General features: G+C 39.6%; 1 protein-coding gene across 5 annotated transcripts in view; it reads right to left on the bottom strand.

Annotated features, from left to right (window-relative positions):
- LEF1 (lymphoid enhancer binding factor 1) overlaps positions 1-23152 on the bottom strand; it is a 115437-nt gene that overhangs the window by 55346 nt on the left and 36939 nt on the right. For 3 of the 5 annotated variants that reach the window (XM_075860509.1, XM_075860511.1, XM_075860513.1), the window contains exons 4-5: positions 7565-7706; positions 4977-5067 (exon numbers count right to left, since the gene is read on the bottom strand). In XM_075860509.1, coding sequence (XP_075716624.1) covers positions 4977-5067; positions 7565-7706 — 233 coding nt within the window. The remainder of the gene's footprint in view (positions 1-4976; positions 5068-7564; positions 7707-23152) is intronic. The other 2 variants (XM_075860510.1, XM_075860512.1) reach the window with 1 other exon arrangement.

The raw sequence follows: 23152 nt of genomic DNA on the forward strand, positions 1-23152 counted from the left end.
GAGTTAATAAAATCCAGACAAAATCTTGTAACTTGAGTCTGTCCTGTAAATGAAGACCAGCCAACAACAATGCAGTGATATGATTTTCCTGTAAAATGTAAATGACTGCAATACTTGGAAATCACCTGGTTTTCTTTCTGTAGAAATTTAATACAGACTGGAAGGTCTTCAAGATATATTTCAAGTTTGGATGCTTTTCTCTACTCTTACTATACACCATGGCTCCAGGATTGGGAGTTCAATTTTTCAGTAATGAAGCAGAATAAACCAATTTGGTAATAGTTTAATTTAAAGGGGTTGTCCACTTTTGGCCATTGCTTTTTGTTAGGAATCCCCCCCCTCTAGAAAATATGCCGATCACAGGGTGCCCCTGCTGCTGGCGTCTACAGTGGTCAGCTGTAATCTGAAAGGGGACCTTGGAGCAAGAGTTTAATTCCCCTGCAGCACCACCACAGGGGAAAGAGAGCATTACACAATGCCTGTTGAAATTAATGGACTATACATGTAACATACAAATATTCAAGGTCCTCCAGAGAGAATTGCTTTATGTAGCTGTGTCCACTCTGGCTAATTCTGGCTAATTGATGTAATTTAACAATGAGAGACTCCCCATTACGTGCTCAAAATACCCTAAGGTTATTTGAAGATGCATGTTCTAAACCAGACAGCCCCTTCAAATTTAACGACGCATGCAAGTATGAACGAGGAGTATGCAAGTATGAAAAAGGAGTAGAACCATGTGAACAATGGCTGTGACACTCGTATGAGCACCGCGGTCCCCTCAAAAAGCTAATCGGCGGCGGTGTCGACAGTCGGACCCCATCAATCTAATATTGGTGGCCTATCCTAAGGATAGGCTATCAATTTTAATAACCTAGATAACCCCTTTAATTATGTTAATTTCCTTAGTAATAAGCCAATAATAGTCTGTTTCCTACTGGGCAAACTCTGACAACATAACACATGACAACCTCTTGGCAACATAACAGGAAGTTTTATACTATGTACTCGTTGAATATCATGAAGTAAAAAAAAACCTCATATTATGGTTCTACATGACAGCATGTCAATATATGTTATCTTCCCATACACTTGGTCGAGATTTGCCAACAATCTAATTCTTCTCCTGACTGTCTCCCGACAGGAGATGTTGGAGGAAATAAGGACTGAGAATATTGGATTTTGACATGCTCGAGTTCTGCCACAAGATAACTGTTCTTCTAAAGTATCTGGCTTGTACCCCTGTCCTCTACTGCATGTTTATTATGTGGTTGGAGGAAATAGATGTTGGTCAAACAACATCTAATCAATTGGTAATGGAACAACCCCACCTCTGAGAGAATCATACCTGATATACTCATATACAACATCAGTGCAAGTGTAGCTAGAGACCTTGTAGGACCACACAGATACTTAATAGTCGTAATAAACTATATACATCCTTCCTTAAATAAAAATGACTGCCATGCTCTCTACCTTCTCCCATTCTTATCACATCCAGGATTATTCTTACGTAGTTGTGATAAATCTTTTCTTACATGAGTCAGGATCTAGGAGCAGACGGAGTAATGGTGCATAGAGGCTTAAATGCCAGACCTGAATGATTCACTAGCAGTCGTCTATGCTTTGTACAGACTGACACAGCCATGCACAACAGCGTGTGAACCTTAACTTGGCTGGCACAAGCTAGGCACTATGCGGTATAAGCTGCACCCAAATAATCAGACACTTAGCAACAAGTCATAAGCCGTGGGATGACACTTTAAGGAGGAAAGAGCACATCAATTGCAGTTTTAATGAGAAAATGGTTGATACATAACTGTGAAAAATAACCAGATATCTTTTTATTTTATATAACTTCAGGTATGTTTAGCCATTACATACTATGTCCTTGCTACATTCCATTACAAAAACTAGATTGAAGAATCTGTGTGAATGGACAAACGTTACATTGAAACAGTATTTCCAACCTAAAATGACCACCATTATATCTCCCATTCAGTGGCGGATCCTCATAAGGGCGGCCCGATAGTGCCACTGGGCGGCATGGGCCCCCTCATGCCAGGTGGCTTTGCTAGCGACAGCCACATTCACTTGTATCTGCGTCCTCAGGAACGGGGAAAGGTAAGTACAATATTTTATTTTTTCAGGGGCTATGTGGCAATATACAGGGGGGGATTGCTGTGTAGCACTATATACAAGGGGGGGAGCTGTATGGTACTATATAAAAGGGAGGGGGGCTGTATAGCATTATGGGGAGCTGTGTGGCACTATATACAAGGGAGGGGGGCTGTGTGGCACTATATACAAGGGGAGAGTAGTGTGGCACTATATACAATGGGTCAGCTTTGTGGCACAATGTGCAAGGGAGGGGGCTGTGTGGTACTATATACAAGGGGGGGCTGTGTGGCACTATATACAAGGGGGGCTATGTGGCACTATATGCAAGGGGGGGCTGTGTGCCACTATATATAAGGGGGGCTGTGTGGCACTATATATAGGGGCTGTGTCTGATGCTATCTACAGGGGGACTGTGAGTGATGCTATCTACACGGGCTACGTGTGGCACTATGTACAGGAGGCACTGTGTATGTGGTTGTTAAAGAGGCTCTGTCACCAGATTTTGCAACCCCTATCTCCTATTGCAGCAGATCGGCGCTGCAATGTAGATAAGAGTAACGTTTTTTTTTTTAAACGAGCATTTTTGGCCAAGTTATGACCATTTTTATATTTATGCAAATGAGACTTTCTAAAGTACAACTGGGCGTGTATTGTGTGTGTACATCTGGGCGTTTTTACTTCTTTTACTAGCTGGGCGTTGTGAATAGAAGTTTATGATGCTGACGAATCAGCATCATCCACTTCTCTTCGTTAACACCCAGCTTCTGGCAGTGCACAGACACAGCGTGTTCTCGAGAGATCACGCTGTGACGTCACTCACTTCCTGCCCCAGGTCCTGCATCGTGTCGGATGAGCGAGGACACATCGGCACCAGAGGCTACAGTTGATTCTGCAGCAGCATCAGCGTTTGCAGGTAAATAGCTACATCGACTTACCTGCAAACGCTGATGCTGCTGCAGAATCAAATGTAGCCTCTGGTGCCGATGTGTCCTCGCTCGTCCGACACCATGCAGGACCTGGGGCAGGAAGTGAGTGACGTCACAGCGTGATCTCTCGAGAACACGCTGTGTGTCTGCACTGCCAGAAGCTGGGTGGTAACGAAGAGAAGTGGATGATGCTGATTCGTCAGCATCATAAACTTCTATTCACAACGCCCAGCTAGTAAAAGAAGTAAAAACGCCCAGCTGTACAGACACAATACACGCCCAGTTGTACTTTAACTTTAAACACGCCCAGTTGTACTTTAGAAAGCCTCATTTGCATAAATATAAAAATGGTCATAACTTGGCCAAAAATGCTCGTTTAAAAAAAAACAAAAAAAAACGTTACTCTTATCTACATTGCAGCGCCGATCTGCTGCAATACGAGATAGGGGTTGCAAAATCTGGTGACAGAGCCTCTTTAAGGATCTGCCAGGCACAGCTTCTGTATCCACGCCCATAGGTAATCAGTCTGCACCTGCTTCTATGTCTGTGAGACTGACTCCATCTTCCACCACTCAGGATGGCAGGCTTAGGAGTGGGAGAGCCTATCACAGCCTGGCCAGACGGAGCTAGCTCCTGCACTCTGTCTATTTATACCTGCCTTTCCTGTTCCTCCTTGCTTGTGATTCTTCTCTGTTGGTTTCCTGGCGCTGCTGCAGCATCTTGAACTACTTGTCCCTGCTTCGTATTGACCCTGGCTTACTGACTACTCTCCTGCTCTGCGTTTGGTACCTCGTACACTCCTGGTTTGACTCGGCTCGTTCACTACTCTCCTGCTCTGCGTTTGGCACCTCGTACTCTCCTGGTTTGACTCGGCTCGTTTATTACTCTTGTTGCTCACGGTGTTTCCGTGGGCAACCGCCCCGTTTCCCTTTGTTCTGTGCTTCCTTATCTGTTGTCTGTCGTGCACTTACTGAGTGTAGGGACCGTCACCCAGTTGTACCCTGTCGCCTAGGGCGGGTCGTTGCAAGTAGGCAGGGACTGAGTGGCGGGTAGATTAGGGCTCACTTGTCTGTTTCCCTATCCCTGTCATTACAATGGTGCTTTACTTCACAGTGTTTGACACAATTATTCAGGGACACAGTGTGTGGCACCACGGTAATTTTATCTTCGTTTATAGGTGTGGAAATGTTGGAAAAGTGAGGAGCCGAAGACATCTGAGTGGCAAATTCTGCAGAAATGGGTCATGCCCGGGAGAATTCGTCATGAAGTCTGGATGGGATGGAGAAGAAAAGAGCAAAAAAAACTACTAGAATCTGAGAAGTCGTCACCTGTGAGTCACAGGGTTTATAGAGAATCTGTAACCTCTCTTGACATGTTTATTATAGGAAAACTTGTATTTCACAAAAAGTCTTTGTGCAGTCCAGGACTGATAGACAAATGTGTGTTACCATTCCCCTTTTCAGGAGGATGTGTCCCTGCACAGTGTGATATTGTCAGTATGTAGGGACACAGCCCTTTGACAAGGGGAATCGTAACAACCATTTGTTAATGCTTGCACAAAAAAGGTAGTGTTAACAATAGCAGGATATGCAGTGATGCATACACCCCCACTACTGTATTAGTGCAGGTTTGCCATTCTCAACTTCTGCTTCTTGTGAAATTCCACATTTTTGCACATATTGCATTTCTGTCCTTGAAAGAAGTGTCAGATTTTCAAACTTTTTGAATTATCAGATGACGGATTAAAGGAATTTCACGATATATCTATTATATCAGATATATAAAATGTAACAATATATAATCTCCCTCTGAGTCCTGTTGGGAGGTGGTGTGCGTGCCACCCTCATGAGTAAGTATGGCCTGTTCAGTGATTTTAATATAGTAACAAAAGTAGAACATCTCAACACATCGTGCATTCCTAAAACTTACCAGCCGAGAGGAGGAGTCATCTGGCCCACACCTCCAGGAGACATTGGGTAGAAGTTAGGTAGGTCCGGTGCTTGAGGATGCCTGTGCATGCCTGTTAAAGTAGAAAAATATTAGATAATTTTTCCAAAGACTATAAGTATGTGTAAATATTGGTAGACAGGGTCACAGGACAGTCACATCAATGCTTCTTTTTCTTTCTGTAACTGTAATGTACGACGAATAATTTTAGGTTCCAGTGCAAAGAAGTGGTAAGTGCTGCTATTTTACCCCGGAGGACATTAATTCCTTCTCAGCCCTCAATGGATTAGTCACTGTCCTCCAGTTCTGTTCTATTTTTTGATGGATGAGGAAAAATATACATGAACAGCATGCATAATGCAATAACCATGAAATTTACATTTATAAGGTGCTTAGGCAATTTCTGATTTCGATTTTAACCCTTAAGTCACACGGTAAGATACTTTGGCCCAGCACCAAGTGGTTTAAACATAATATGAGAGAAAATAAACAGTTTTATTGTACTCTTGGATATTCTCTGTTATTGTTGTTTCAATGGAAAGTTTTAAATTAAGAAATTCACAAAAATCTGCTGCCCTAAATAGGCTTAAATACGGTATAGATTAGGTGCATTACATTAGGGCTTGTCCATTAACTTACATTCCCTAAAGGTTGCATTGCATTTTTTTCCTCTCCGTTTCAACCACAGAGGATCAGTGACTAATTATGAATCATTTTAAGGCTTCTAATGCTCACTCTTGATATGATTCACTTGGCTCCCGATTGTCACTCCAGCTTCTACTAAGCTCTTCATCAAGCTGACGCCTTTGGGCGGCAAGGTCAAGCTGTTTTGCATTGGTAGTACTTTTTGTTGAACAAAAATGATATGAAGAAAAATCCCAAAAGAAATTGCATATCTTCTTTCAATGTGCTGGGAATGAAAACCCTACAACAAGTAGACCTAACACCTTGCCACAAACATCTAATCCCATTCCCAATTGGATGCCAGCTTTCCAGCACCATGGTTCTCGAGTGCAATGCACACATAAGAAGGGTATTGGTACTATCAACATGATTAACCCCTATTATGATTTACATATTTGATGACTGCTCTCTTGGAATATAGTCTTCCTTTTATTGTTTTATAATATGCGATTTTTGGTTTACTGTTTATTGAATTCATTCCAAATCTTTAGCAAATGTGTCTAAACCCATGTTGGGAAATGTAATGAATCTATACATTGCATATATACATATGTTTCTGAACGTCACTTGAGAAGTACAATCATGTACAATAAATCTTAGGTTGTGTTCTACATTTCTAGAACATATCATTGGTAAAGGCTCCATATAAAGTAAAAATGGACCAATGGCCAGAGATTATAAAAAAAAATTCTATAAGACAGCTTTGTTGGATACTTTATCACTCTTCTATGTATACAGTACATGTAGAGCAAACCTGGGGTCTGCTCACTGCTTTCCAGTTGGAAAAAATCAACACGTATTATGATTATTTGTTCCTGTTCATATTGCTATTCACAGGTTAAAAATAAACTTTTATATGTGTCCATCGATGTGTCCCTTTCCATTGCTAGAGCATAGGAAAAAAAATTTGGAAAAAGAGTAGCAGCTTGCAGCAGCAGAAATATTCCCCAATTTGTCATCTGAAATTGAGGCCAGGCATACCTGGCCAAAGATGGAGGGAACTAGGAAGAGATGCTTGTGCCAGGATCTGCAGAATGACAAATAAGTGTTCTATTTTCTCTTGTTCAGTTCTTGATTTAGTATTGCTTTAAGGCTTAGGCTATGTTCACACAGAACATTCACAGTTTATAGAAAACTACGAGTAGGTTGTGTATTTTTGTTACGTATTTCATCAAAGCAATATTATTTGACTAGAAGGTCTACATTTATTTTAAAATCAATGGTCGTCAACTTTTTTCTATTTTTTTAATTGTACATGAAAACCTAAAAATGTTTTTACAAATTTGGTGGTGTTGGGAAAGCTAAAACATGCGTGACCATCTCTATATGTTACCCTTTTTTTACCCTAAAAATAAATTTCTTTATAACTTCTGAGATACATTTCTATAATGTGAAACAGTGGGTCTCTTCAGAAAAGTCACAGAAATTACGTCAGGAAAAACGTTGTTCACATGGCCCCCTACACTATTCCAAACTGGTGTATTATGGAGCGGTTTACAAGTGTAAGTCACTAGGCCCTACGAAGTGGTTGTATGTGTGTGTCTTGAAGTGGACTTGGGGTGGGGGGTCAGGCTATCTGCAGTTCTTACATATATACTGTCTAATATTCTAATTTCTCTACTTTTCTTATTCCTTCCACCCTTAGGTCTATACACGTCACATGTTGCAAGTACAAGTCAATAAGAATTAGGGTCCAAAGAATAAATGAGCCATTATTTTATAGAAACCTATTCTATCCTCTTTCACTTAATAAAAAAGCAATATAAGAAGTATAGGTCCTGTTCATCTGTTTGGTGATAAGTAGGTTCTGTACTACAGCCGTCCTCTTCATTTAGCCATGAACAAAGAATTATTTTTTTTTAGCAATCCGGAGCAATAATCCATACCTTGCTTTGAGCCGACATCTGAGGGAATATGTGAAGGGTGAGCTCCTGGTGCGAAGTGTTCATCACTGTATGTAATGAGAGGGGTGAGGGGATGCACTGCATGCGATGGCTGCACAACTGGGACCTTGTTTGACTGTAACATCAATAAAAAAAATAAAAAAAAATATGTAAATATACATTCCAAATAAGCAAAAAGTTTAATACCCAAACAGATTTATCTATTTTATTATGCATAGAAATTCTATCCCCTAAGAGAAACAGAAGGGGCTGTCACTCCCTACGTGCATGTTATTTAGGGATTGCTGGTATTTATTGTCAGTAAGATCATTCAGCAATTTGGTCAGATATATGGTCCGACCATTTACAAAGAAGTAGCAATTACACAAAATTAAAGATGGTTACAGCAATAATCCAATAGCTCAGCGCCTGGTGGACCAGCCTTAGTATTCTTTTACCATTACTACTATAATATAGCAGATCGACCTATTCAACAACCAATAGTCCAGAAAATTAGTGGTCCGGTATCATACAATTCCTGCAGAGGTTAGGGCTGAGGTGCAGTACGAGACATAACCCATTTATAACAGCGGTGCTGATTCTGGAAATAAGCAGATCATTTTTTTTAACCTAGCACAATCCCTTTAATGGGGCTGTTTCAGTACAACTTTTTTTAAGAAGCTGCATGGTTGGCAATTGACTATTACAGGCTGACTATGTGGCCAGTGGAAAAAGCTAAACATGGCGGACAGGAGACAAAGTGGCACGGAGCTTTCCTAGCACCAATGCTATTTTGCCATTGATGAAGGTTACAGAAGTTGGACCCCAATAATCGGACATTGACGGAATATTTTAGCAATATGCCATAAATGTCTGTGCTGAGATTACACCTTTAACTTCTTAAGAAATAATAAGTTGCTAGTGACAGGGAAGAGAACAAACGATAATAGGAATGATATTCATATATCTAAATATAGACATGTAAAAAGCAAAAAACTAAAATCATATCCTTTCATTTTGTTTTCATTCCCAGTGCTTTTTTCTTATAAACCACAAGAAGTTGTATTTCTGTATCTTATTAATGTCTGGCCTATCCCTCCAGTCATAAAGCTCAAAAAATCCAGCACCATGAATTGTCACTAAATTATGCCATCCTAGCTCTCCTCTTAATTTTACGGTTTTCAACACAGATTTGCTTTCCTGTGGGAAGAAGATAAGAACCTAAGGATTTTAATTTAAGCTTTGGCCTTGTCTTATATTTCTTGCCGGTTGCATAGTGAACACAGTGCCGGTAGGTGTGTCAAGAATTACATCTCTTTTTGTCACTAAATAACAAAAGAATTTTAATATCTCACTATTATTCATGAGTTGCGTTCCATCGGGGGAATATCCTGCCTGACCCTAACCTGTCCTTTTTATACTTTGTCATATAGAAGAGGCTTTAAGTTTAAGAAATAAAAATCATATTGTTTGTTGGATGTGTGCATGCTTTTCCACTTTCATATAGAACACCAAAGAGAGTTTTTACTTGCTAATAATACATTAATTATATTGTGTCTTGTCAAATTCGACACTGATGCATTACATTGTATTATTTAGTCCACATTTAATAAACTCAGCACTTTATTTTTTTTATTCCTCATAATTATGTGAACGGCAATGTTAATATAACTGTGTACTCAACCAGACTTTGGGTTAACGTACATATAATGCTAACAGCTTTTTATGTACTGTTCACCACTGTCCCCCTTTGTGGATCATGATCTAACCTTGTACTTGACGCTGAACCTTCACTGCCAGCTCCTGAACTTTGCCTGCTTTAACAATCAAGCTATTTTCTAGAGAGGCTCACTTGGTACCACTACATTTCGGTATAACCAAATACTATTGAAAACCCAATACTTTCAGAATTTGTCATACCATGTCCAAACTCAATACAGTTGGCTTTATTCCACTAAACATATGACACTGACACATAACCGGGATAAGGGGTAGGCGGCCCCAGTTTATGGATGCTCTTCAAGGGTCTTTAGTACAATTATATGAATGATTGTCCATTTGATAGCTGTCATGTGGTCTGAGTATGGTGGGGCACATTCTACCAATACTGCCTTGGGCACCAAGAGAGCTTTTCCCATTCCTGAACTGACATCTCAAAATGACATACTCGAGAATAATACAATAATTCTAAAATCAAAATTTGGTCACCGATCAACCAAGATGACACATACAATGACACCTCGTCCATAATAATCCTACTTGTCAGGCAGAAATATCTCTGGTCTCCTACAATGCATATTGAGGCCAATGTGGTTAAAAACAATAATATTAAGAAAATACTTAGCAAAGTATGATTGACACATTAGGCTAGATCATTCATTGCAATTGTCTTTAAAAGAACTGAATCTAGAAAGATGAACATCCAAGTCATTGTGATGGACACACAATATTGGTGTTGATGATCAATGTTGGGAGCTTCTCGAAAAGAAATAATCCTTAAAGCCCTTTAGGTGACATGATCCAGAAAGACCTGCCCTATGACCTACTGTCAGCTACACAAGTTTCTGATGTATAAACAAAAGTAATTACTGGAACTAGCTCATTGTCCTTTGGCAAAATAGCGGCAAGCTCCCATCTTTACACTCTGATGTGTTGCACAAAGCTAAGTAGAAGCCGTTTATGATTTTCTAACACATCTGTTTTCCCCTAAGTGTCTCTTCCGTTTTCAAGGCAATACTCTGGATATGCAATCCCTTGTGCATAACGCACATAGCAGAGGCCTTACAACATGATTTGCAAAGTCTCTTTGGTTAAAAAGAAGACAAAGGAAATAAGCATCTTCAAAACAAAATGTTTGTTCTTCTTCCACATACTCCATAATTAATCCGGTTTTTCCTCAGTGGACTTCTTCTTACAGTTAATACTTCTGACTGAGGGAGTCAGTTTGCAAACAGTTATTGGATGGGAATTTGTAACTCCAAGAAATCCCAAGGTGGAAGTGAGACACTCAAAAAAAACAAAAATGAAAGAAATATACAATATAAATCAAATTAAATCAAAGTTAATAGAACATTGTGTTCTATAACTTTAAATGCCACTCTCCAACTATTTAAGGATAGTGGACTCTCTGCTTCACTTGGACACGGCAAAAGAGAAACACAAGGGATTCAACTACTTACTATGCTGGTTATCACCACTTTAGGTATTGTTATAACTTAGTGCTGTCATTGTCTTCCTAGTTTCTTTGAAAAAGTGCCTACCTTGACCATACAGAGGTGATGAGTACGTCATATAATCCTACTGTACAAAAAATATAATAAAGAGCGGTGGTAGATGTTTGTACTGTTTGAAGCACGGTAACAGAGGGTCCTATTTATTTTTATAGATGACCTCACAGGATGTAGAGGCTTCCATTTCATCAAAGGAATGAATGGCTCTATATTTAGCATGTCCAACTACTGGAGAAAGAGGTCAAACCTACTCTTCACTTGAAGGACAGACAAAAGGAGCCAATTCAGCAGTGACATGCTTATGGGAAAAGAAGCCGTGGTTACTGACCACAGCTACAAATACTGGACATTGTTCTTTATCCATGGGAGCGCCCTGGACTCCTCACCTTTGACACACAATGTAAAATACCCACTTTTAGCTGGGAGACAAGGACATTCTTTCTCCTCTATAATCCTCACTTCTTTAGTTGCTTTCATACTGAAACTGCCAGTTGATTTATATCCATGACAATGTTTTTTATGGAAAGCACTTGTAGGGAATTGTAGGGTTAGTTTATATATAAGTTATATATAAAAGTTTTACTTTACATATTGGTATATAAAACACGTGTTATGGTGCATGAAGACCATTGCAATGTTTTTTCCACACTTTAGAAATACTTTGAGTTATTCACAAGCTGTCTACAGATCTCCATTAGTGCCTCTTAAATCCAGTACCAAAATGTCAAAAATCTAAAAACCACCAACTATGGGGGTGGGGTTGCACCCAGACCCTAGAATCTGAGGGGACCCAAAGGTTCCTCAGCCCCATATAAAGAGACTAGAATTATTAAATCAGCATTGTGAGAAACTAGACATGGACCGCACATCCACAATATATACGTTGATCTGAGCCGCTAGGCATAATTTATCAACATGAACATGAGGTTCTTTGTTAACATTTTGATCAAACTGTATAAGCCCACTTGCCACTTCACGGCGACCTCTTTCAAAGTGGGTCCCTACTCTATTGGTTGCAGCACCGCATCGTGGCCTCCGCCACCGCAGCACCGCTCCCGCAGAGGGCGCAAGCCAGAGGCCCAAAAGCACCCATGTTATCAGGCTGTGCCAAGCCTCCTTGGCTCTGGGCCACGTCCCCCCACAAGTGCAGCACTACAGCAACAGAGGCCACCCCACAGCACCACAACATGTGAACAGATGGAATGTGCTCACCTTACCATGCGCTCCCAGTGGCCAACTAAGAGCACAAGCAAGAGCAGAAACACTTATGAGGACATTCCTGAATTAAAATCAGCTTGGTCAAATGTGTGGAGTGCTGGTGCCCAAAAAAAATTGAGGAGGATAGACTATATAATATCAGCATTGTGAGAAACTAGACATGGACCGCACAATCCACAATATATACATTGATCTGAGCCGCTAGGCATAATTTATAAACATGAACATGAGGTCCTTGGTTAACATTTTGATCAAACTGTATAAGCCCACTTGCCACTTCACAGCGACCTCTTTCAAAGTTGGTCCCTACTCTATTGGTTGCAGCACCGCATGACGACCACCGCCACCGCAGCACCGCTCCTGCAGAGGGAGCAACCCAAAGACCCAAAAGCCTATTATATAGTCTATCCTCCTCAATTTTTTTGTTTTACTTGGCACCAGCACTCCACACATTTGACCCAGCTGATTTTGATCAAAATGTTAACAAAAGACCTCATATTCATGTTTATAAATTATGCCTAGCGGCTCAGATCAAAGTATATATTGTGGATGTGCGGTCCATGTCTATTTTCTCACAATGCTGATACTAGCATTAAAGATGTGTGATGTTTGGGGGACCTGTTACAGATTTTGCATTGTAGTCCATGAGCTATGCAACTGTATATATATACCTTTATGAAGAAATAAAGGTCCCAATGTATATCAAGCAAATATATTGCATACATTTATATCCATCTACTTATTGACTGTACCAAAAAGTACCATATATATGAATATACCTTTCTGTGGTACCAAATAGTGTTGCCAGCTACATTATTCAGTACCATCAAAAATCGATATCCAGACATAAATCTGTCACATGTATTATTTCTTTTGGTTTATGTTTTCCCCATAGAATTTTATGGTCTAAGGGTCAGTACACACGTACCGGAAATGCTGCAGATTTTCCGTCCAGATTTGCGGACAGAAAATCTGAAGCAGAATAAGGTACAAGCCATACAGATGAGATGTGAACAAATCTCATCTAAGTGCTGTAGAATTTTTCTGCACGAAAATTGACCTGCGGTTTGGGTTTTCTACATCTGTAGCAAGTACATTTTTTGTTCTGCTTTTTCACCTCAAATTTTACCCCTTTCAATGAGAGGTGTGAAATCTGTAGAAAATTCTGCAGCAAAATCTGCATATTACACATGCAGAATTTGCTGCGTATCCACTATGTATTTACAGCAGATATTTCCGCTACGTGTGCACCAACCCTAATACTCTTGTCCTGGTCTAATCAGTAACCTCATAAGAAAGTACATTGACATATCACAGATTATGCTACAAACGATGGCTGAGTTATTGTTTAATGTGACACATTTGAATGTGGAAATCAGTCGCTTAGTGTGAAGACATGAAGCTTTTCCAAATTTCCTTCTTTTTTTTTTTCACACATTGTTCATTATCTCGCAGCTTGCCAGTATGATCAAAGGCCTGGGAAAGGTCAGGCATTTCTGCTGTAGAGATACTTTTGTTACATGAAAAAAAAAAAATCTCCAATCGCACAAAAAGCATCTTACAGCTGCCACTGGACACTTAGGTCTTAAAAGTTGCGTGAGCAGCAACAGTGTGAAAATGATTGTATACGGTAAAATGCAACAAACTAGTGTAAGGCTAGCGCTGAATATCCAGCAACAAACTATGCAATAATAATTTTTGTTAAAGACTGTCAAAATATTAAAATATACCAGGTTTGTTTCTTACATGCAATCTAATAGACAGCAGAAGCTGGTGGGTCCCTTTAAGTACTGGACCCCTGTCCAGCTGCCCAGGTGGCGCACATGGTATGTCCGCCCCTTATCTAGATAAATAAACAATATTTGCATGGGTTTAGGCCCCTTCCTTAATGAACCCCACAGCAGCTACATTGTCTGTCTCTATGGCTTGTATGCCCTTGCCCTTTATTGTCCTAAAGACTCTGGATCTTGCAAACGGTCCTCGGAAGAGAATGCCATCTTGCTATGGAAATCCATGCACATTGATAGAAATTTGAGTCCAATTTGTGCAGATCAATAAAATTTTACTAAGGATATCGAAAAAACATAATTTCAGTACACATAGAACAAAATCCAGTGTATTAAAATACATTAATGGCCAGTTGTGATTCTGTCTTAAAAAAATCTGACTGCAGTAACGTTTTATGCCTTCAGTAGTATATAATACAACTCCTATGTGATTATATTTGAGAAGTGTGAAAAAGGGATAGGGGGAAGAAAAGAGAAGTTTACTGAAGCCAAAGCTTCGGGCAGCCCCGGAGCAGATTGTAGCCTTACTGAAGCGAGTTGGCAAGCCTGAACTTTTTGATGAGATAAAAATTCATTGATGTTGGCTCATATGAGGTCCACTACAGCAATGCTCATGCTCCGTGTACCCTTGGCATATCGGTTCCTTTCCCCTCTCTGCTTTAGCATAACTTTATTTTTCTCTTTTATCTCTAGATAACTGCTCCCAGGGACCGGAGGAATTGATTTTTTGTTTTGACTTATATTGTTTGAAGATCTGTAACTCAAAGCAGCTCTCACGCCTCTGATGTCTCTGCCTGAACATCTTAAAAGGTAAACGCAGCCCTGTGTTCGAAACTCCTCATCGATGCATCTTCATACTATAGCTGTTGCCATTTTATTTTTATTTATTTATTGCTCTTTGACCTCTCTGTAGAAGTCTTGATTCCGCAAGACATGGCCAAGGGGACTGCTAGAATAAAATGATATTTTTTCTTCAGTCTTCATCAAACATCTCCTTTTATGTATTCCACAGACACACAGTAATACATTTTGACCATACTAGGATAGAACTTCTAGACAATTTCAAAGACAAATACTAAAGAAACCCAAAAAACTGGTGGAAAGTCAATTATTTTTCTCATTAAGTAAGGCCAGCTGTAAAATCCCGCAGAACCAAGTCCTACGTATAGCTGTCATATGTCATTGCTCTATGTGACGATGGTGCGTAACATTATTCATGGCTCCAGCTTAATGACCACCTTTATTAAACTTGTTTGTGCTTTGGCCTGCACACCTACTTATTGGAGACAAACATGCCACAACAAAGCTGTTCCGAGTATTACTAGACACTGCCAACCTAATAAGCTTCTAAAGCCTGTTTTCCTAATTGGCCATTCCCTAGAGGGATAAAGGGGTAAATTGGCACTTTTTGCTACAATTGGTTAGCAAGGATTTCCTACTTGTAATTTTTATGGTTCCGAGAACAAGATACGCAGTCGCTGCATATTATCTTATGACAGGCATGACCGGGATTTCAGTGACAGGACATGTGTCATTAATATAACATACATCAAGGGGATAGGGTTTTTTCTTATTCTTAGACAATGAATGTGAAGCGCCAAAAAGTACTAAAAATGAGTGGATTTTTATTATATGCAAAGGAAATCACATCTCAGTCAGAGAGCACATGAAATTTTAAATATCTCTACCTTTGAGAAACAGGAGGAAACATTTTGTAGCATTTCTCCTAATAAATTTTGATTGCAATAAAAAATAATCCTTCGAAAAAAGAACATTTTATTTGTCACTTGCAAGGAGCTAGATAGATAGATAGATAGATAGATAGATAGATAGATAGATAGATAGATAGATAGATAGATAGATAGATAGATAGATAGATAGATAGATATGTGATAGATGATAGATAGATAGATAGATATGAGATAGATAGATATGAGATAGATAGATAGATAGATAGATAGATAGATAGATAGATAGATAGATAGATAGATAGATAGATAGATAGATAGATAGATATGAGATAGATAGATAGATAGATAGATAGATAGATAGATAGATAGATAGATAGATAGATAGATAGATAGATAGATAGATAGATAGATAGATAGATAGATAGATAGATGATAGATATGAGATAGATAGATAGATAGATAGATAGATAGATAGATAGATAGATAGATAGATAGATAGATAGATAGAGATAGATAGATAGATAGATACTTCTAAGATCCAAAGTGACATGATGCACAAATCAAATTTATAAGCTTTACATTGACGAATATTCAATGTACCCAAAAAATGGCTGCCACGTTACAGGTACCAATAATTTATTAATAATATTATTAATGATATATTATCATTGATGACAATCATTTACAGCATTCCAAGCTATTTAATAGATTAATATTCTAAACAACTATATATATATAAAAAGAAAATTTGCAGCACTCCAATATGAAAAAATGGTGGTTTATTCACTCCAAATACAGCAGCAACGTTTCAATCCTACAATAGGATCTTTATCAAGCTTGATAAAGATCCTATTGTAGGATTGAAACGTTGCTGCTGTATTTGGAGTGAATAAACCACCATTTTTTTCATATTGGAGTGCTGCAAATTTTCTTTTTCTATACCTTACATTCCGTCCGAGGATCGGACGTTTTGCTGGGCACCTGGTCAATAATTTCTGTGTGAGTGCTGCTGCTTTCTCTTTTGCTATATATATATATGTCTATATATATATATATATATATATATATATATATATATATATATATATATAAAAGCACACTCATGTTTATCTCATATAGCAGTCACTTTTACATGTTACTGAATTGGGCTTCCATTGTATTCATTTCCTTAAGTTGCTCAGCTTGCTAAAATACGGTTACATATGCAAGTATTATCTCTCAATTGTGACCTCATTTTCTGCTCGGCTGGACAGCATGACCATGATTTGTCATTGTGTCTCCCCCCGCCCGCCACATCACTCATGTGCCTATTATTGTCATCAGAATGTGGCGTGTCAGCAGGCCCCTGCTCCCCATCTCCACGCAGTCACTCAGGTAACAAACCCATAATCTCATCCTGGTTCCATGATGGTTGAATTACACTTAATTGTTCCTGCACAGTGATTGATTTCTGCCTGAATAGAGACCTCTGCCTTTTTTCAATGCAAGTGAACGGCAGCCAAGTCTCCCCCATCTAGGAGGAGGCAGCAGCCTTTGAAGAGATCAAAGCCAAGGCCGCAAGCAGTTGTGCGCCCTGGGAATACGGAAAGCCTTTATGCTCTCACAACCCCATTTCAGCATCATGTTGGACTGCAGCTGTATTACATTCTGCCAGGACTCTCAATGTTTTCGGTGCTGGATCTGACATCACCCATAGCTGTTTTCTCGAAATTGACAAAAAAAAAAAGCTGAAGATAATGCTTTTCTCGGCTCTTTCATTCTAACATTGAGATTCTAAGTCACAAATGCTTTCCATTCTAAAGCTGTTCACATGTTTTGGATACACATACCCAGCTATTTGACTCTACTGCATGAAAAGAGTCCGGCCACACCAAAATACCCCTCTCTGCATGCCCCCGGGCCAACAAAACAATCTGTATGCAAACTGTCTGGTTCCACATACAAATGGTAATATGATGCAGTAATGTGATCGCTATGGCACCCTTTTCTCAAGAAAGTAAGAAAGAATGTCAATGTGACGAAGAGGATGTTTTGAGAAAAACAGTAAAAATACAAAAAACATCCTCCAGATATTCAGTATCCACAGGCAATAGACACAAACTAAACAGAATACATGGTAGGGAAACAATAAGGCTCTGTTCACATAATGTTTTTCCTGTACGTTCACTGTAGGTGTTGGCAATACTCTGCGGAGAGGTATGGGTCAGCATATTGTATTGGATAGCATACTCGACTATGCTATGCAATACAGAGGCATCCAGTGAATTAAAAATATCGTAAACCGTAAGATCGTCATTTTTTTTATTTTTTTATCATGGGAGTCCTTTGGCAACGTATATACTACTGTATGCCATTGGAGGTATACATAGTGTGACCTCAGCTCCCTGTTACTTCTGAATGGTGTTGTTGAATAGTGGGACTATATTCCCCTATAGACGTACACATCTCTCGGGCATGTGCACGCTACACAGGAAGCCCCACTGTGTACCGTTTCTTAGATACGTTTGGGGAGATGTATTAAAACCGGTGCAAAGGTCCTGCTGTTGCTCATGGTGACCAATGAGATTCCAACTCAAATTTTTCAGAAGCCTTTTTTTAATAAAAGCTGCAATATGACTAGTTGCTATGGGTAACTGCTCCACTTTTGCTTAATCTCCCACACGATCTTTGTGAAGGTCTATTTACACGCAACCAGTTTTGAAACCACGACAATCGATCAGTGCTTTGGAAAAGCGTTACAAGCCTCTCAGCTGACCAGTGTTAATGGTCCTTAAATATGTGCCAATGTGGAAAACGCTAACTCTTTTTCTGTCATTATTTTCACATATTATCATATAAGAAATGTAGTACACTGCATTGACATAGCTTTCTTTATTTCTCTTTTTCTTTCTTTCTTTCTTTTCTTGTTGCTTACATCGCGCCAACATATTCTGGAGAACTTTCTTGATATTGTCATTACTATCATAAGTCTCTGACCCCAGTAGAGCCCACAAATTTATTATCGCAAACACACATACACACTAGGGCCAATGAACCAGTCAGTATATTTCTACAATGTGAGAGGAAACCAGAGTACCTGGAGGAATCCCACGAAAACAATGGGGGGGGGGGGGGGGTGGGCACATGCAGATTGCCCTTGGTAATACTGGACCCAAGTGCTTTAAGGCAATTGTACTCACCTCTATTTATCTATCTATCTATCTATCTATCTATCTATCTATTCGTCCAATAAGAGACAGCACTCCAATTTGTGATAGAAAAACGGCTTTTTATTAGCCCCTGTGCAATGTTTCGGCTCTTTACACTATCTATCTATCTCTATCTATCTATCTCTATCATCTATCTATCTATCTATCTATCTATCTATCTATCTATCTATCTATCTATCTATCTATCTATCTATCTATCTATCTATCTATCTCTATCTATCTATCTCTATCATCTATCTATCTATCTATCTATCTATCTATCTATCTATCTATCTATCTATCTATCTATCTATCTATCTATCTATCTATCTATCTATCTATCTATCTATCTATCTATCTCCTATCTATCTATCTATCTATCTATCTATCTATCTATCTATCTATCTATCTATCTATCTATCTATCTATCCATCCATCCATCCATCCATCCATCCATCCATCCATCCATCCATCCATCCATCCATCCATCTATCTATCGATCGATCGATCTATCTAGCTATCTATCCCTCTTTATATGCACTAATCTTTTTAGAAATACATACCTTCTAACGTTTGCATCCCTATGCACAGGACACTTTCTAGCCCTGACCACGTTCTGCCCCGGGAAAGCAAACAAAACAGCACACGGGAACGCCCGCTTTTATGTGAATTTGCAACCTATTCATGGGACAATCCAGCAAAAAAACAGGATGGTTGGGAAGTATGTAAACAGTCCCAGTGACCATTTCTTTTTAGGTCAGCTCATCCCAGACATTGAAAATGTACTCTTATTCAGTTACAACAAGAAATAAATAATCACAATTTTGTTCAGTTGTTTTGTGGATATATAATTCCATTCTGTCAAGTTTCATAATGTAAACTAGAGGTCTCCAATCTTTTTGCATCTCAAGCGCGGGTACCTGTCATTGGAGCTCAATTATATTTTCAATGGTATAAAACTCTAAAGAGAATATTCATGCTGCATACATAGACAAGCAATATTCATTGATTATCTATCAGCACACATCCAGTGAGGGAAAGATCTACAGTGGCTCCTATGACCTGTCAATGCTGGTTGATTGACCTGGTGTTTAAGGGTCAGTTCACACATTGCGTAAATACTGCGGAATCTCCGCAACTGAATTAGTTGCGGAAAATTTGCATCATAATACAGTAGCGGCAAAGTGGATGAGATAAAACAAATCTCATTACACTCTGCATACATAGTGAGCGGAAAAACGCTCAGAAATTGACCTGCGGTGCAGAGTTTTATTCTGCAGCATGTCAATTGTATTTGCGTAAACGCTGCTTATTTGTTACGGGTTTTCCCCATTGAATTCAATGGGGATATAAAACCCACAACAAATAGCAGTTGTTGCATTTATTGCAGCGGAATCACAGCGATTCTGCCTCAAAAAACACAACTCGGAAGAAAAAAAATCTTATACTTACTGAGAAGTCTGTGTCTTCCTCCAGGCTGGCCTCCTGGGATGCCGATTCATCCCATGTTACCGCTGCGGCCAATCACAGGCTGTAGCTGCGGTCTCATAGGATACAACATCATCCCAGGAGGCCGGCTTGGATGATGTCAGAGGTCCACTGGGATAAAACGTCATCCCAGGAGGCCGGCTTGGATGATGTCAGAGGTCCACTGGGATAAAACGTCATCCCAGGAGGCCGGCTTGGATGATGTCAGAGGTCCACTGGGATAAAACGTCATCCCAGGAGGCCAGCCTGCTAGCAGGCCGGCTGAATGCTCGACAGACATTCCTTGCGAAAAACTGCACCACAATTTGGTGCGATTTTTCGCCAGGAATTCCCTGCAGCCACTGGGGAGGATACCAGATATTGCGGCCCGGTACCAAATGATCTACAGCCCGGTATTGGTCCGCGGGCCTGTGGTTGGGGATCACCGATTTTTAACATTAATAGCATAGTCTCCATGTGCCGCTGTATGATGCTAGGGGAGTGATAACAGAGAACAAGCTCTGTCCCAGCATGTGAACAGCTACTATAACATCCTGACTGTTCTCCTCTCACTGCTATTATTGACTAAGTCCATATTAAAAGGGCTTTTCCATCATCAGACAAATTCAATTTATTGATGCCAACATAACCTCCTATAGTATTTACCAGACAGTATTTTTCTGGCCTTATTCAGAACTTTATAAAAAAAAATACGCTATCGGGTCAAAGATAAAATAAGTCTACTCTGAGCAGTAGAACAACTGGTTGGCTGGCAAAGCAAATACGGACCCAGAAAAGTCTTCATCGATGTGATTATCAGAGATAAATATTTTGTATTGAAGTGCTAATAGAAACTTTACAAACACAAGGTTCACTAATGAAATATGTTAAATTCTAGATGCTAAACTAGTACAAGTAATGCAACATTGTATTCAGCAATATAATACCGATAGATTAATAGTACAATGCTTATTTGTAGAAAACTTAGTACATAGCCTAAACAGCAACATTTAACCCTTTCCCACAAATGGGCGTTACTGTACGTCCTTTTTAGTGGTGCGTTCCCGCAAATGGGCGTACAGTAATGCCATGAGGATGAAGGAGCTGTGCACGCTTCATCTTCAGCGGGTGTCGGCTGTAATGTACAGCCGACATCCAACTGAAACGGCGGCGATCACAGTTATCACCGATCGCCGCCGTTTAACCCCTTAAATGCCGCTGTCAATAGCGACAGCGGCATTTAAGTGATTGATACAGAGGGAGGGGGCTCCCTCTGTACCCCGTTGGCCCCCTGCGAAAACTTGCGGGGTGCCGATGGTTGCTATGGCAATCAGGAACCCTTGCAATGGCTTCCTGGTTGCCATGTACGGAAGCCTATTAGGTCCTGCCCAAGGCAGGACGTAATAGGTTTAACTGTCAGTTGTAAAATGACAGTTACAATACACTGCACTACATCAGTAGTGCAGTGTATTGTTCTGGGGATCGGAAGATCAGATCTTCAAGTCCCCTAGTAAGTGTAAAAAAGTTTTAAATAAATAAAAGTTTTACGTAATAAAAACAATAATCGCCGTTTCCCTGATCAAATCTTTTATAATTACAAAATAATGAAAAAATAAAAAAAACATACATAATAGGTATCGCTGCGTTCGTATTGGCCTGACCTATAAAAATTTCATATTATTTATCCCGCACGGTGAACACCGTAAAAAAAAAACAAAAAAAAAAACAATGGCAGAATTTCCTTTTTTGGTCACGTTGTTTCCAGTAAAATTGAATAAAAAGTGATCAAAAAGTCGCAAGTACCCCTAAATGGTACCAATAAAAACTACAGTTTGTCACGCAAAAAACAAGCCCTCACACGGCTCCGTCGACAAAAAAATAAAAAAAGTTATGGCTCTCAGGATATGGTGACACTAAAACATTATTTTATTTAGAAAAAAGGGTGTTTTCACTGTGTAAAAGTAGTAAAACATATAAAAACTATATAAATTTGGTATTGCCATAATCGTATCGAACCGCAGAATAAAGTAAACATGTTGTTTATACTGCACAGAGAAAGCCGTTAAAAATCCATTAAAAAAAAGTTAGAGAATTTTTTTTTTGGTATGCTCACCTCCCCAATAATATTGAATATAAATTGATTTGAAAAAAACGCATGTACCCCAAAATGATACTAATATTTTACAGCTCGTTCCATGAAAATCAAGCACTCACATAGCTCGTCAATGGAAAAATAAAAAGCTATGACTCTCGGAACGCAATAATGCAAAATGACGTTCCAGACTAATTTATATGTGCAGCAGTTCTTCATCTAAAACCCCACGTCAGCATTTGCTAGCCCCTACTGGTAGACCCTGTAAATGCAGCAGAAACTATGAAATTTTGGGATCTGTGTTACATATGGGGCTAGTGAAAAGTCAAGATTAGGTAATACTGGAGTTCAAAGTGTACGTCACTATCCATGAATCATTTTATTATTCATTTACCCCATTATTACATCATCCTATTATGACTTGATGTTCTCCGCCCAGCTTACATATACCCTGATGCACTCCGCCCAGCTTACATATACCCTGATGCACTCCGCCCAGCTTACATATACCCTGATGCACTCCGCCAAGCTTACATATACCCTGATGTACTCCGTCCAGCTTACATATACCCCAATGTACTCCGCCCGGCATACATATACCCTGATATACTCCTCACAGATTACATGTACCCTGATGTACTCCGCCCAGCTTACATATACCCTGATGCACTCCGCCCATTTTACATATACCCTGATGTACTCCACCCAGCTTACATATACCCTGATGTACTCCGCCCAGCATACATATACCCTGATGTACTCTGCCCAGCTTACATATACCCTGATGTACTCCGCTCAACTAACATATACCGATGTACTCCGCACAGTTTACATATACCCTGATGTACTCTGCCCAGCTTACATATACCCTGATGTACTCCGCTCAACTAACATATACCGATGTACTCCGCCCAGATT

Source organism: Rhinoderma darwinii, chromosome 1 (genome assembly GCF_050947455.1).
Source record: "Rhinoderma darwinii isolate aRhiDar2 chromosome 1, aRhiDar2.hap1, whole genome shotgun sequence".
Lineage (NCBI taxonomy): Eukaryota > Metazoa > Chordata > Amphibia > Anura > Rhinodermatidae > Rhinoderma > Rhinoderma darwinii.